At 42.0% G+C, this 14826-nt stretch overlaps 1 protein-coding gene across 1 annotated transcript in view; it reads right to left on the bottom strand.

Annotated features, from left to right (window-relative positions):
- LOC311000849 (receptor-type tyrosine-protein phosphatase mu) overlaps positions 1–14826 on the bottom strand; it is a gene marked incomplete at its 5' end in the record, with an annotated part of 166989 nt that overhangs the window by 32124 nt on the left and 120039 nt on the right. The window contains 4 exons of the mRNA XM_083991711.1: positions 923–999; positions 1900–1987; positions 6427–6620; positions 10676–10756. Of these exons, the coding sequence (XP_083847837.1) occupies positions 923–999; positions 1900–1987; positions 6427–6620; positions 10676–10756 (440 nt within the window). The remainder of the gene's footprint in view (positions 1–922; positions 1000–1899; positions 1988–6426; positions 6621–10675; positions 10757–14826) is intronic.

Here is a 14826-nt window from a genome sequence, read left to right on the forward strand (position 1 = left end):
TGAGGGAGTAGTAGCGGGACTTTGTTATTGTGCAGCAAGACATCTGAGGAAGGAGAAGTGGGAGGACAGCTGGGCGCACAAATAGTCTGTCTTTGTCACCAGAGATCACAGTTTGCATCGCAAGTTCCTCGTGGTGTTGTTAAACCAGGACCACAACTCTTCCAACGCCTCAACGAAGTGATTTAAGTTCCCTAAACTTCACAAAAACCTGGTTCAACATGGAGTCGTAGGGTCAGAGGAACCTCATACTGCGACCGTCGAGTCTGTTTATCTATCGGTTTTATTTGTTTTAGGTATGAGGAGTTGTTGAATTCTATTTGATAAGACACAAATTTATCAAAGATTGATGATAACACAATAAAGCAGCAGATCAGTTGTAATGGCTGTTCTCGTGATTTTGAACTGCTCTGTCTGTGTTTGTTCTTTGTTTCTGTGATGTTCAAAGCAACATATTGTGTTCTCTTTGTGTGTCTTGTGTTCGTGTTTCAGTTTTCACCCATCGTTATAACTCTGCTAATTAATCATCCGTGACACTTCTCCCCCCCTTTTTTCTTCTCATTTTTGGTTCTCAAAATGTGTCCGTGCTGTTGTTCAAAGCAAAATCCCAAACTATAACCTCAGTTTCCCCCTGTGTGCTGGTTCGCCTTTTCTCTCACCCAGCGCTGTCAGCCTCTGATCTTTATTCCTCTTAATATATCCAATGAATAGACTGGTACAACAGCCCTCTAAAGTTGAATATAAAGGCACTGTGTGTGTGTGTGTCCCTGTCTGTGCGTGCATGTGTGTGCTTGTGATGGGCAGGCAGCAGGGGATGCGTGCTCCCTTAGGCTCCCCCGTGATGGCGGCACCAGCGCCCTCTCTCTCCCTGAGAGGAAGCGCAGTGACCTTTGCGTCGGTGGCGCTGGCTGGTGTGTGTACTTACATCAACGTAATTTGCATTAATGTAATCGGAGCTCTGTTCCCCCTCCAGGGCCTGCAGCCTGACACGGGAGTGATCATCTGGAAGAGAGGCAGAGAGGAAGAAACCAGCATTGAATTAATCATATTAACGAGGGCATCAGGAGAAGTGAAGGGGGCGAGGGACAGAGAGACAGACAGTAAAAAAAAAAAAAAAAACATGACAGCAAAGGGAGGGAAAGTGGCCATGGACGATTTGGGGGAACGACCAAACTGTGGTTGCTATTATAGGTGGAGCTGAGGAAAAGCAACATGGCTGCCATCATGTGACTGAGTAGGAGCAACAAACACAATGAGGCTGCTGTCAGTTTAAAACCTTGATGATCTGCACCAAATCAAATGAAGACCAATAAAATTGTAATTAAGTTGTAATTATAAATGTGTGAGCATAACTCAAATGCATTATAATAAACTGCACCACATGCACAATAAATATGGACATGGACCAATGCAGACCTAACACTATTTCAAACCCAAATCTGTTTCCTAAAGCTACATAACACGCCTTTAAAGCCGATAAGTAATCACTGAAAGTTGATTTTTCAACGTTTTAAAGTGACAGCAGCGATGTAAGTTGAAGAGAGCTGAAATGACATTTCCAATCAGCATTAATTGAGAAACTTCCATCAGGTTTGGATTAGTATAGTAATACTGTATGCATTAATTGTGAAATCAAATTTTTACATTTTCACAAACACTGCTGAGGCTACATGTTATGTGCCATATGCCGCACAGCTCATTTCTCATAACTGAGAAAGACACTGCGGGAAGATGAATATAAAAGTAGATTGGAAAGGTCAAAGCTGCTCTCGTTGGCTGATAATAAAACTCTGTTTGAGCAGCTTATAGTTATCCAGTCACAAGACTGGCCAATAAATCAGCCAGAAGAATGGGAACGGCACACAAAAATTCATGAGCGCTGAGGAGGTGCTTTGTACACACATGCAATAATATTCCCATATCGGTTCTTCATGCGGTTCTCATCCTTGCTGGCAGAGTCCCATGGCGCTGACTGTCCTTCAAAAAAGCTCTGAAAAGACAGAAGAAAACAGAAGAGAGAGGAGGAGGGGGGTGAAATATGGTGTCATGTGTGAGTACTGTAAAATGATAACCAGGCTAAAGAACACAGTCTTCCTCTTCCAGCTCCAAAAAAAAAAAAAAAAAAATGAAGGGATCATTGCAACAGAAAGGAAGACGTACGCACAGAGAGAGAGAGATATTCACATAGTTATTAGACATGAAACACAGGGAGGGCGGTGGATCCCGGGGAAGCTGTGTGTCAAACAGCGAGTGCCATTAGGGCAGAGGCGGCGGGAGTCACGCTCAAACCTCAGCCCCTACGAGCCACCGCTCTGAGTCTGTCTGTCTGTCTGTCTGACTGACTGTCTGGCTCATCTGAAGGACTCAATCAGCTCGTCGCTGGGAAAAAAAAATAAAGCCAGCTCATCGTCTACAGATCAAAACTGCTCCGCTCAGATTACCCTCATGAAATATTTATCATCTCTCGCTGGGGAGATTTCCATTCTGATGGCACACCAGGCACAATTAAGCCAAATTATCAAAAATACATCTCCACTGCCAGTCCACCGCTGTTTGGCAGGGGCGGGCGGATGGGCGACTGGGGTTGGGGTTGGTTTTTTGGCTCCAAGTAGACTAGTCTGGACAAAAAACATGTTATTGTTCTGTTTTTTTTCTTTTTGTTTTTAAATATACAGTCAGATAATGCACATTTGAGAAGTCAGCAGATGCATCAGGAGGCAGAATAAAGATCTGGGAGCATTTATCGAAGGTTAAACAGATTGTTTGGAGGGTTCTTTTAGTGTGATTAGCCAGTCTGAGGGAGCTGGATGCACTGTCTTCAATCATCACTGCTCTAGGACTTGATGGTTTCATTCATCTCAGCGGCGTGGCAGGCAGCGGGCCATTTGTCTCGCAAATAAAGGCCTTTCAGACACCACACAAGGACATATTCCTGTATTAAGTCCTAAGGATTAGTGATTTCACTGAGAAACAGCTTTAATATGCTAAAAATACGTCCCATCCCCTCCAAAGTGAAGATGGAAGCATGTCTCAGAGACAGATTACATAAGCCTCTCCTCCTGTGGCAGTATGTCTTGAGTAAATGCACGGGCCAATGTCGTTCTCCCTGTCACTCTGAAGGATACAGGTCTGGTATTAAGCATCCGAAGACAAATCATCTTCAAGCTGAAAGGCGTTACCTGGCAACTTTATAATCGTTCTCTTTTAGACTGAGTGACCCTGCCTGTCTCAGATGCTACAGTCTCATTCCTCCAGCTGTTTGAAACAGCTAAACTCAAGGGGGGGGGGGGGGGGGGGAATATAATCACGGCGATGAAGTAGTTTGTATCCACAGAGACAGGAATTATATGATGGTTTTAAATTTGAGGGCTAACTAACACACCCACACTGGGAATAATTGGCTACATGAAATTCACCAGATAGTGATAGAGAAACAACGGGTGTGTGTGTGTGTAAAAAAAAAAAAAAAATGTGGTGAAGGTCTACGAGGTGTTTTTCACTTCGTTGCATCTGCAGGTAGTTTTTCACCATCCTCAAATTATTCCCATTGGCCCCGATCCAACTTAGTGCGTTTTTAATTACAGGCTACCTGCTGTACTTCAGTCCCAGCACAGTTTGTCTGCATTGCCGTTTCTTTGTCCGTGACTACTTACTGGGAGTGTAAAGCACATTGCTTTGCTCTGCATATGGGGAAAAAAACGCTACATAAGGCGAAAACAGAGCACAACGTGGAAAAGTTAATAAAAAAAGAGAATACAAAAAAAGGTGCGGTGTGGTGTTTCTTATGAATCAATTATTCCTCCGGTGAGTGAGATAATAAGGAGACTCATTCAAACTGACTAGTGTTCATTTGTTAGTTGGACCATTAAGATATTCAGGGCTGTCACAGTGGCCCCCTCCTCACATTAAAACAAACACAATGACAACAATACATTTTCAATGCAGTTGAAAGTTGTTTTCTGTTTCCTATTTGCTCAATCAAACTGTGCGTCAATGTGCAAAAGACTTTGGACATGCAAAAATATCTTTGTATCAAACATGGCTTCATAAAGCTTTTTAAAAACTATACACATCGTTGAGTTTGCAAAATGTGAATTGGGTTTTTCCAGTTAACCAATCACCACTATCAAAGCTACAGTATAGTCCAAACTGGTTGGTTTGGCTGCTCCTCATCTGTTGAGTTGAGCGTCATAATTTGCTGGTTTCGAGTCATTATTTCCCCCAAATCCACAAGTTTTTACATTTGTAATGTAGGTATGCTTTTTGAAAAGCTTTGTAAAGCAACATCTGAGCAAAGTCTCGGAGCATTTATGGATCTCACCGTTCCTGATTGAGAGAAAAAAAAAGACTTCATAGACACACACATTTCACACATTTCATCATCTGAACACTGTCAAACAGTTTTACTGCACATAGCTTCTGTTGGTAAATGCCCTTTTCAGGTGTGATCATATATGTGTGAGATGTTTTAATCCCACAGGGCCCTATAAAAAAAAAAAATTAAAAAAACAGCCAACAAGCACCATCAATCTGTCAGGTTTGTGATATCATCTACAAGTCTAAGAAGAAGAAGGGAAAAAAGAAAAAGAAAACTCATAAATAACCAAAAGTATTGGCTTACCTCGTTTATCTGATCCAAAGTTAACGTACAGAATAACAAGAAGCATGGGTCAGAGAGAGATATAGTACAGTGTAAGTCAACAGGTTTAGAGGTGCACGAGGCTCCAATCTTATCATCAAAAATAAAAAAGGTTAAAAAGGGCATTAACCTCAGGACAGATTGATGTAGAAAAGACAGCAGGGAAACACAACATACAAATGAATCGCTCTAGCCAAGAGAGAATGAGCTCCATTATAAACTCTAAAGATCCCACAGGGCTTTTTTTTTTCTTTGCAGCAGGCTGTAGACAGCTCGGTGACAGCAGGGTAAAGGGACAGAGAGGCCAATGGTTCGTCATGGCGTTGCTTCCTCTTGATTGACTGTTATACGTTCGGGCCGCGTGAACCCAAAACACCTTTATCCATAATGGATTAGGCCTGGAGGGCAGCCCAAAGCACTCCAGCCCTTCAATGATCTGATGCTACAGGTAGCAATGTGGAGGCTGCATTATTTAATTCTGCAGTCATGAGGGGGAAAGTGGGGAGTTAATTACTGATAAATCTGGCCCACACATAGTAAAACTAAGCAGGGAGGAAGGGAGATGAAGGGCAGGAAAAAGGAAAGCAACGGAGGGGATGCGGGGATGTGTGGATAAGTAAGCTGCAGAAGAAAGAAAAAAAAGCAAGGGAGGGAGCGAGGACACAAGAGAGGTAAAGGATGTAAGTGGAGAGGAAGGTGGAGAGAGATCTGATGCAAGTTAAAAAGAGAGAAGGCGAGGATGGGGAGAGCTGATAAAGATGGACAGAAGATATGAGAGTAAAAAAAAGAGGCAGTACGATCAGTGGAAAGGGTCAGTGTGATGTGAGACAGACGAAACTGAAGCGATAGAGGTAAGACATCTAAAAAAAAAAAAGAAGGGTTTAGAAAGTATAGCTTGAAGCCACTCTGTTGCAACCTGGCTTTGGGGGGGTGAGACGGAGCTGTCTGGTGTGGTGTGGTGCTGAGGGACGGGCGGCGAGGAGGGGCTGGAGAGCCGCCAAACCCCTGCCAGCCTCCCCCACACTTAATGAGAGGAAATGAGAGTGATGCTCTATTGGGGCAGGAGGTGGTGGTGGTGGGGGGGTCTTTTGTTTTGGTGTCAGCATGAGGCACGGTGTCAGATTATGGATGCTGTTGTGTGACAACAGTCCTGGGAGAGCAAGTGGGCTGCCATCGCCGGTTGCTTTATCGGACTTGATTCAGACAAAGGAGGGAAAGTGGGAGGGTGTGGTGGACTAACATGGAGCTATAGCTGCTCCTCACACCTTTTTGGAGGAGGAGGCCCTTTTTCTTTTTTAGTCTATGGCTGAGATTCAGAGGGGAACTGGGGCAACAGCATTTGACACACACACACACACAAACACACAAACACACACACACACACACACACACACAAGGACGTGAAAATGCACAGTCGCTGCAAACAACATGGAACAGATGAACAACAAAACGAATCACACCGTAAACACACTGAGACGGGCTACATTAACAATTTATCATAAAAGTGCATCTGGGGAGAAACAAAACAGTTCTGCTGTGCGGTGCAAAACAGAGAGAGAGAGAGAGAGAGAGAGAGAGAGAGAGAGAAATAAAGAGAAGAAGAGAAAGAGAGAGAGATACAGAGACAGAGAAAGCAACACAGATGAAGCCTCGTATTAAGACTGATAAACATCTCCACTAAAGAATCTCCATGGAGACGTTACGACGAGTCTATCACCGGGCTTTATTTGTGTTTCCAACCTTTATAGCTTCGGGGGGGGGGGGGGGACAACTCGGGGGTTGCGTCCTACCTCGTACTCCTCCTTGAAGCCGTATCCCTCGGCGCACTTCATCTGGGTGATGTGCTGGAGGAGGTCGGCCACGCGGATGGCCGGGTGCAGCTGACCCGTCTGGTACGGCACGTCCACCGGCTCGCGCTTCCGGAGGGAGTGAGTGTGCGACTGCACCAGGCTGCTGGTGTCGCTGCCCATGTTCTGGCTCTCGTCTGCGAAGGTGTGGGAGGGGGGGGGGGGGGGGGGGGACAAGAAAACACAGGGACAGGCCAGAGCAGGTCAGGATGGAGAGGCAGGAGCTCACCTCGCATGGCTTTAATATTAGTAGACATGTTATAAGACATGTACTGGTGACATAATGCTCCAAGCAGTAAATGTCAGTGGTGTTTTATGACTCTATTGTCATGTAAGGCCCGAGATAAGCTCTCTTGGCGTTGTCAATCTTTCTATGTACACACACCGGTCCATATCTCACTTTGAGACCGTCTCCATTAACAGATGGCACCATTACCTCATTTACTGTTGAGCATTATGTCACCACCCTCCAGATTGACAAACAACTCTCAGCTAGTAATCTGTTTGTTATGGATGGTCATAACAACACAACATCATTGAGTAATATGATGAGTCATGTGGTGAGAAGGTTCAGGTCCATCTGCCTCAGTGTGTGGCTGGAAAGTGTTCGACATCACAGGCCTACTGTCCTGTACAAAAGTATATTATAGCCATTTCAATATGAGGCTCTTACTGTACACTACAAGTGTTTAATATGGCTACTGTCAAAATAAAAAGCACCAGTGAGCCCTCAACTGCAAGAAACAGTATAGAGCGGTCATAAAAGAAAATTCACATGAAGATGCTGTAAAACAACAAGTTTACTTTTCTTTTTCTTTTTCCTTTTTTTTTTATTGTTGTTGTTCACTGGCAATACAATATGCCGAGTTGGGCTGCAGCTCATATTTGCGAGTCAGAGTCCACTCCAGCTCTTTCATACTGTAATCCAGTCAGTGGCAGACATGAGGCACAGATGCTGTGGGGAGCCAGCGGACGATGGAGGGTGTCCATAAACATGGAGGAGGAGGAGGAGGAGGAGGAGGAGGATGTGAGGGGGTGTGGTGGGCCACAGTGAGCATGTTGCAGCAGGCACCGTCGGAAGCATCACACAGACACAGCGTGAATTTGACCCCTGCCACCCATTCTTCCCCCCACCAAAAAATGAAAAGAAAAATTATTTAAACCTAAAAAAAATAAAGTTCAAAATAAAAACAAAAAGAAAGAAAGAAAGAAAGAAAGAAAGAAAGAAAGAAAGAAAGAAAACAACCCAGGAGGGAAGCGGAGATGGGAGGAGAATGCATGGGGTGATGCTGCCATGGGGCACTGCACGTATTTTGACCATGCTAGGCTAATGGTGGCGGCTTGGTGGCACGGTACGGACGGAGGGTGGTGAAATGCTAACATGTCCACTGGTCATGCAATAAAATGTCGTAATGTCCATGTCAGAAGCAGCCTCTCACTTTCGGCTCGCTTTCTGAGTAAAACACCACCTCCTTTTCCCCCCAACCCAGGGCCCACTTGGGAAAACTTACCATTAATGGGCACTTTTTAGATAGCAGATACATAAGAGGTTACGTATGTAAAGAAAGAGAGAGGAGAAGAGAGAGGAGAGAGGGGATAAGCAACAATACAGCATGAGAACCTGTCACAGTAGTGTAGTGTTTTAGAGCTACGCTATTAAAAGGCAAGATCACATGCCTTCCCTAGTCCAAACTGCCTCGGTAGAAAGCCTAGTCAAGGGGAGGGGGGGGGGGGGATGTTGAGTGGATGGATGGGGCAATTTCAACAGTGCAAGACAAAAGTAAAAGAACAAAAAAAAAAAAAAACAAGGAAGTCATGGATTTCAAGGGGGAAAGTAATGGTGAAATACTGGCCGTCTTTGGAACAAGCGCTAATTGTTTCCGATCTGTAACTTGCACATTCTAATGATGCCAATTATTTTTTGAGTATTCTGACATTTTGAATTTCTTCCTCTAATTGCTATAATTATATTTACATGTGCTAGTGGTGACACCTGTTTTTATGCCTTCTTTTTAAACAAAAAAAGAAAAAGAAATGCGCTATGAAATCAAAAAACATTAACAATCCGCTATGATCTAATCAGTTTTGATCATTAACCTCAACTGATGAGACAATGCTGTGACTGAATGTGTCACAACTGAAAGCATGTAACCTTTTCTGGCTGCTGTAATTTCATGTTAATTGTTTCATGCTTTATTAAATGTGGAACTAACATAAGCAGCTGTCACGACCGCAATGATGAAAGACACTGCTTCAAGTTACACTAATGTGGAAAAATAAAAAAAGTAAAAGAAAAGAAAGAAAATACGCCCTAACTGTAAGTTGTGTACGTAAAAATGAAGTTATGGTGCTCGTGGTGAAGCTGGGGTAGAGTTGCTTATTGCATCTTTCTTCTTGGCCTTGAGTATTAAATTATTACGGTTCTAGTGCCCCACTTAGTAGCAACATTATGTGCTCCGCTGGTAGGAAAGCATCTGCTCATATAAGATGCTGCACTTTGGGCTGCTCTGCATATTCAACAAAGGCCAGTAATAATTAACAGAAGAACAAAATGCTTTTTTATAATTCTATTTTATCACTGAACAGGATGAATAAACACTGGCAAAACCAAAACAAAAACAAGTAGGTCACTAGCAGTTAGCCAAAGGCAGGGGGAGCGACATTAAAAAGAATAATAGAAAAGGTTGTTGTTTTGGAGGGAGGGAGGGGAGTTAAATGCGTAGTGAGGAGAGAGAGGGGAGGGAGGGAGGGCAGCACAGCTAATGCTAGACTTTACATGTTTAGACCGAACGCAACCCGTTTTTGGAAATTTTTTGGTGAGGGGTTGAGGGGCGGGGGCTTAGAGAGAGAGAGACCTCTTTCTTTTTCTGTCTCCCTCACACTCTGATTTTGTGTTTGTGTCTCAGTGCAGCTGCTATGGCTTCAGCACACTATACAGGCCTTGGCGCTGGGGCAAACTGCCGCCGCCGCCGCCCCCCCCCCCCTTCCACCCCCAAAACTTCCCCCCGCCGTGCCCCCCTTCGACACTCCCCCACATCCAGTCCACATGTCTGTCCATGCATATGAGAGGTCAAACACGTATGTGACATCACACGCACGACACGCAATGCGGATGGGATGGAGTGAAGCCAGCCTCAGCCCAGGAGAGGAGAGGAAAGGAGAGCCCCCCCCCCCCTTGTTTGACGGGGTAGGGGGAGGAAGGAGGAAGAGGGGGGGGGGAGGAGGAGGAGGAGGAGAAGGAGGAAGAGGAGGAGGAGGGAGAGAAGCAGCAGGCAGGTATGAAGGTGAGGAAGCCATCTTTAGTAAAAGAGCCAACCAAAACCAAAAATGGAAAAAAAAAGTCTGTGCTTTTTTTTTTTTTGTCCTCACAGTTAAGTCTCCAAGCAGCCATCTTATGAATGTAATGTACTGTAATTCTCTTTGACATTGAAGTAAGAATAAATAATCAACAGCAATGGGAAAAGAAAATGTGTCTCACCTAAGATAGCAGTTGGCACAAAGGGATCTGCTCATACCCCCATAACAAGTGCAGAAGTTGGAGGAGGAAAGAGAGTTGCAATAAATAAAAAAAGTCAACATAAGTTCACAAAAATAAAAATAAAAAAACAGCAACAATAGAGAATAATAACGGACAGTTTTTTGGTTTCTTGCCGAACTGCGTGACAAAAAACTTATATTTTCTCAAAAACAAGCTAATTATACAGTAAGTTGAGTTGATTATAAATCTAGCTGCCCTTTACTCCATCTAATCAATGAGCTGTGATCTGATTACATAAGACACACAATTACAGATATTATTGGGAGAAATTGAAGTCATAATTGAACAGCTAAATTTCATCTCAGCAAAGCGATAGAAAACATTTTTGTGTCATAACCAGAGATGTAGCGGGGTGCAAACCCATCTAAAGTCAATTTATCTACCTCCTCATTTGTGAAATCATCATTTAATTTCTAAAGCACATATGAACTCTATTAGGTACAATTATACCACACATTACAGCCTTAAATGTTCAGCTAATTAATACTTGTTTGAAAATATCGTCTCTTGTTAATCTATGCCGCTACTTTTCCAGGTTTCATGCTGACTGGATTTCACACCTTCTGGTTTCACTCAACATCACTGCACATACTAAGCACTTCTTTGTTGACATACAGGATAAGCGTGAGGAAATAGTGTACAGCGTATGTTTACCTGGGTAGTAGGAGTTGGTGGGGATGGAGGTACTGAGAGTGTTGGCTTTTGGCAGCGTGAAGGAGGAAGGTGATGATCCGGCTACAGATGAAAACCAAAGAAAACACAACGACGAGGCATCAATAGTCAATAGTATTGCTCAATATTGCATGGGGTATTCAGAAAATCAACTTAAAGGAAAAAAAAATACCACTGTACAAGAATACTCCCCTTTGTATGACTGCTTTCCAAATTACTAAAACTTCACCAAAATGACAAAAAAAACACAAAAAAATATGTTTACACAGATACCCAGGGGCAAATTGCATCTCTTTTTTTCTTCTTTAAAAAAAAAATAGCCAAACAAACAAAAATCCATTCACCTCCATTGTGCGGCAGTGGCGGCTGATATGTCTGAGACCTTGAGCAAATTAAACTACTTTGCTAGGAGGTTAGAGAGAAATGTGTTTCTTTGTGATTTAGGTGAATGGACCGTTCCAATAAAAGTACAGAAGTATAAGGAGTACAAATTTAACTCAGGCCTCAGGAATCCAGATTAATATATCGTCAATTTTTGTCTTTGTTTAGCACCATACAGTAGCTTCCTATAAACCCAATAAGACACATATTGACAAATCTTGTACCCTAGGGCCTAACCAACACTCCACAACTTAGACATCTTTAATAGACAAACTGAGTAAAACCTGGAAGTCATTGTTGCTAAATGGAGCTGCTAAATTTGATTGTTTCAACCCATAGAGGGCAGTCACTCAAACATTTTTACAACAAAATATGCCAAATTGAAATACCTCAAGACTAAAATGTCAAGAACAATCAATCAACAACTCTCATAAACACCCAAATACATTTTATTTTCAGCAGAAAAAAGTGGTTTGGGAATTGAGATACTCTTTAATGCTATTGCTATGTATTTAATGCCGTTTAAGATCTTTATTGTCACTGTGCATGTTGGAGCATAAACCTCCAGATGGCTAAAAAAGAGCTAATGTTAGCATTATCAAACAGCTGTTTACTTACCAAACTAGATTAAATTAAATGAGTTTGGTGTCAAATCTTATTCACTTACTCATCAAGAGCTACCTACAGTCAGGGTGAAAGCAGTTGTTTTGTTTTGTTTTGTTTTGCTTATATTTCTATTCTATCACTTGTTTTCTTATAATGAAATTAGCATGCTAACAGCTTAGCCCTGATATGGTAGCATCAGTCTGCCCTGAAGCTAATGCTAAGAGCTAACTCTGTTTTTGTAAACACAGTGTTGGCAAACTATTATTTAAACAGCTGTTAAAGGGATAGTTCAACATTTTGGCAAATTGGCCCATTGCGATAATCGCTATAGTCATAGCAGTAGGTTCGTTACCTTTATTTGTCGGTGTAAGCTATTTTTAGAACGGAGGAGCGGAGCGGCAGGCTGCTCAGAGCTACACTATGGAGGCTAATGGAATTTCTTGGTTTCCCTCATCAAACTCATCAAATACAAAATCCCAAAACTCCAAAACGCTTTCGTGGACAAGTTGTGACCTGCACAATCACCACGCTATGAGATAATAATAGAACGTTACGAGACGGAGCCGTTTTCGAGGTAAATACAGAGTCTGCTTGCTGAAAAACTGTCCCTGAACGCAACGCGCATCAGCGGTTTTGCATGAATTTACCTCTAAAACAACTCTGTCTCGTAACGTTCTATTATTATCTCATAGCGTGGTGATTGTGCAGCTCACAACTTGTCCACGAAAGCGTTTTGGAGTTGTTGGGTTGTGTATTTGATGAGTTTGATGAGGGAAACCAAGAAATTCCATTAGCCTCCATAGTGTAGCTCTGAACAGCCTGCCGCTCCGCTCCTCCGTTCTAAAAATAGCTTACACCGACAAATAAAGGTAACGAACCTACTGCTATGACTATAGGGATTATGGCAATGGGCCAATTTGCCAAAATGTTGAACTATCCCTTTAATGCTAATGTTGACTATATAGAATAGGAAAAACGTACAAATAACTGTTTTAAAAATTGAGTGTATTGTATAGTAATGAATCATCATACTTACAAATGACAACTATTGATTTCATAAACTGTTGAGTCTTTTAAATGTAAAAGTGCTAGGCTACTCATTATTTACTATTAGTGTTAACAGTAGCCTATCTCTGTCAGTGTTGTCTTCTTTTCTTTTTGCTTTTCTTTTAATCTATGTTTTTTTCTTTTCTTTTTGTTGTTTTTTGCACATTTACTGCTTGCTACATCTCGGTTTTATTTAACAAAAAATAAAAAAATAAAATAAAAAACGTATCACAAAAAAGTAGCCTATCCTTATGCATATGACATAGCCTACGTTAGATTACGATTTATGTAAAAACTTAATCTACAAAATAACTGCTAACTCTAAAGTTGGTCCACAACAGAATCATAATTTAAGAGTGGTAGTTCAATAACCTCAAAGCTATCCCAGTTCTGCTTTTTCTGTGCCAGAGTAGAGCAGTTTTCATATGGACAATAGAGCAAATGCCCATTTGGCCTTTTGGCAACCTGAAGTGTCACCTGGTCGCACAACAAAATAAGGGCTTTTTGTACAACAGAGCCAACTGTCAATAACAGGGTTTGGGTTATGAGTGCAGGTTGTTCAGGAGTAAGCTTAAATCTGCCAGTCATGATGTTTTGAGCCAAAGTGACACTATTGACAGTCATGTAAGGTCATGGAGAGCACGCCAAATCTTAGAATACAATATAGAAGACATTAGCCTACACTGACAGGCCGGGTAGCCTACAGAGTAATGCATTTAAATCATTTACGCTGGCAGACAGATTTGAACATCCTATACTAACAGACAGTTAATCAAGGTCAGAGCATCTTTGGGGCTCATCCCCTGCAGGGGTGCGGAGACAGAAGCTGCTGCAGAGTTTTAATCTGATGGTTTTGCCTGGGATTATACCAGGTCAAGCCCTGGGTGCAGACTTAGCCGAGCTGTCTATCAACCAAGTATTAACTTTAACCTGGGACGGAGAAAATTAAAAGGTTATCACACCGCAGCACGTCTAGTAGCCTATGTGTTGTGTATTTCCACCGTGAGTTGAAAACAGAACAAGAGTTTAGCACCTCATGACAGACTTTTAGTGGTGCTCATTTTTTATTTGAGAGGCTTTGAGGCCAGTTTTAGGTAGGCTATTCCAGATGTCTTATTGATCAGAATAGCAGACACTCCTCTGACTACTAACAAGCATGTTTCCACAAACATTTCCACAGCTGACCAGTTATGGTGTGAGTATCAGCAATTGGATCCTTTATGTAGCCTAAATTATTAATAATGCCAATTTAAGTTTACTTTTACCTAATTTGACAAAAAATAATTAGAGAAACTAAAGAAATTTAAAAGCAGAATATGTAAAAAGGATAGAACAAACCCTTCAGGGCTTGTGAAGAAGAATGAAAAAAATGAAACAATCTCTCCCAAAATCATATCAAAGTATTTTCTGTCAAACGAAAGTAAATTCTCTTCAGCTGTATTGAAGAAGCAGTTTCCCTGCTGACTACCAAGAGCGCTGGTAACAACGGGTAGTTTTTCAAAAGCGACAAAATTACTGTCAAATCATTTGCACGCACTGAATAAAGTCTTGGGTGGAACAAGGCAGAAAAACAAAAAACAAAGGGATGTGAAGACAGTTGTTCATTAAAAATCCATTTTCAAAACTAATTTATGCAACTAGTTGTGGTAAGTGATAAAAAAAGAAAGAAACAAAAACACCTTTATCGTGGTAATAAAAAAAAAAAGAGTTTTGATTCCCATTGTTCTGCAAAATTTGAGATTTTGTGTAGCAGGAAGTCAAAACAATTATGTTACCAGGACACGTCTGTTCAAATGTTGAAATTTTAAATGCAAGAATGAGTTGTTGTTATTTTACTTAGAAAAATGTTCCTAACTCCACGGTTGACTTGGAAGAAGACCAAGATTCACATTTTCATCAGCCTGCCCAGTGCGACTATGTCCTGTGCAGCCAAGTTTGATTTCTTTCTCACCTGACCAAACCAAATAAATTGCTTCCAGCCTGCTCGGCGTGTGTGACTGTAAAAAAAAAAAAAGAAAGAAAAAAAAAAAAAAAGAGGCAGGTATAGGGCTGATGCTGACCTGTCTTACCTCGGCCGTTGAGTGTGAGGGTACACTCGC

Source organism: Trachurus trachurus (assembly GCF_905171665.1).
Source record: "Trachurus trachurus genome assembly, chromosome: 17".
In the NCBI taxonomy this organism is placed as follows: domain Eukaryota; kingdom Metazoa; phylum Chordata; class Actinopteri; order Carangiformes; family Carangidae; genus Trachurus; species Trachurus trachurus.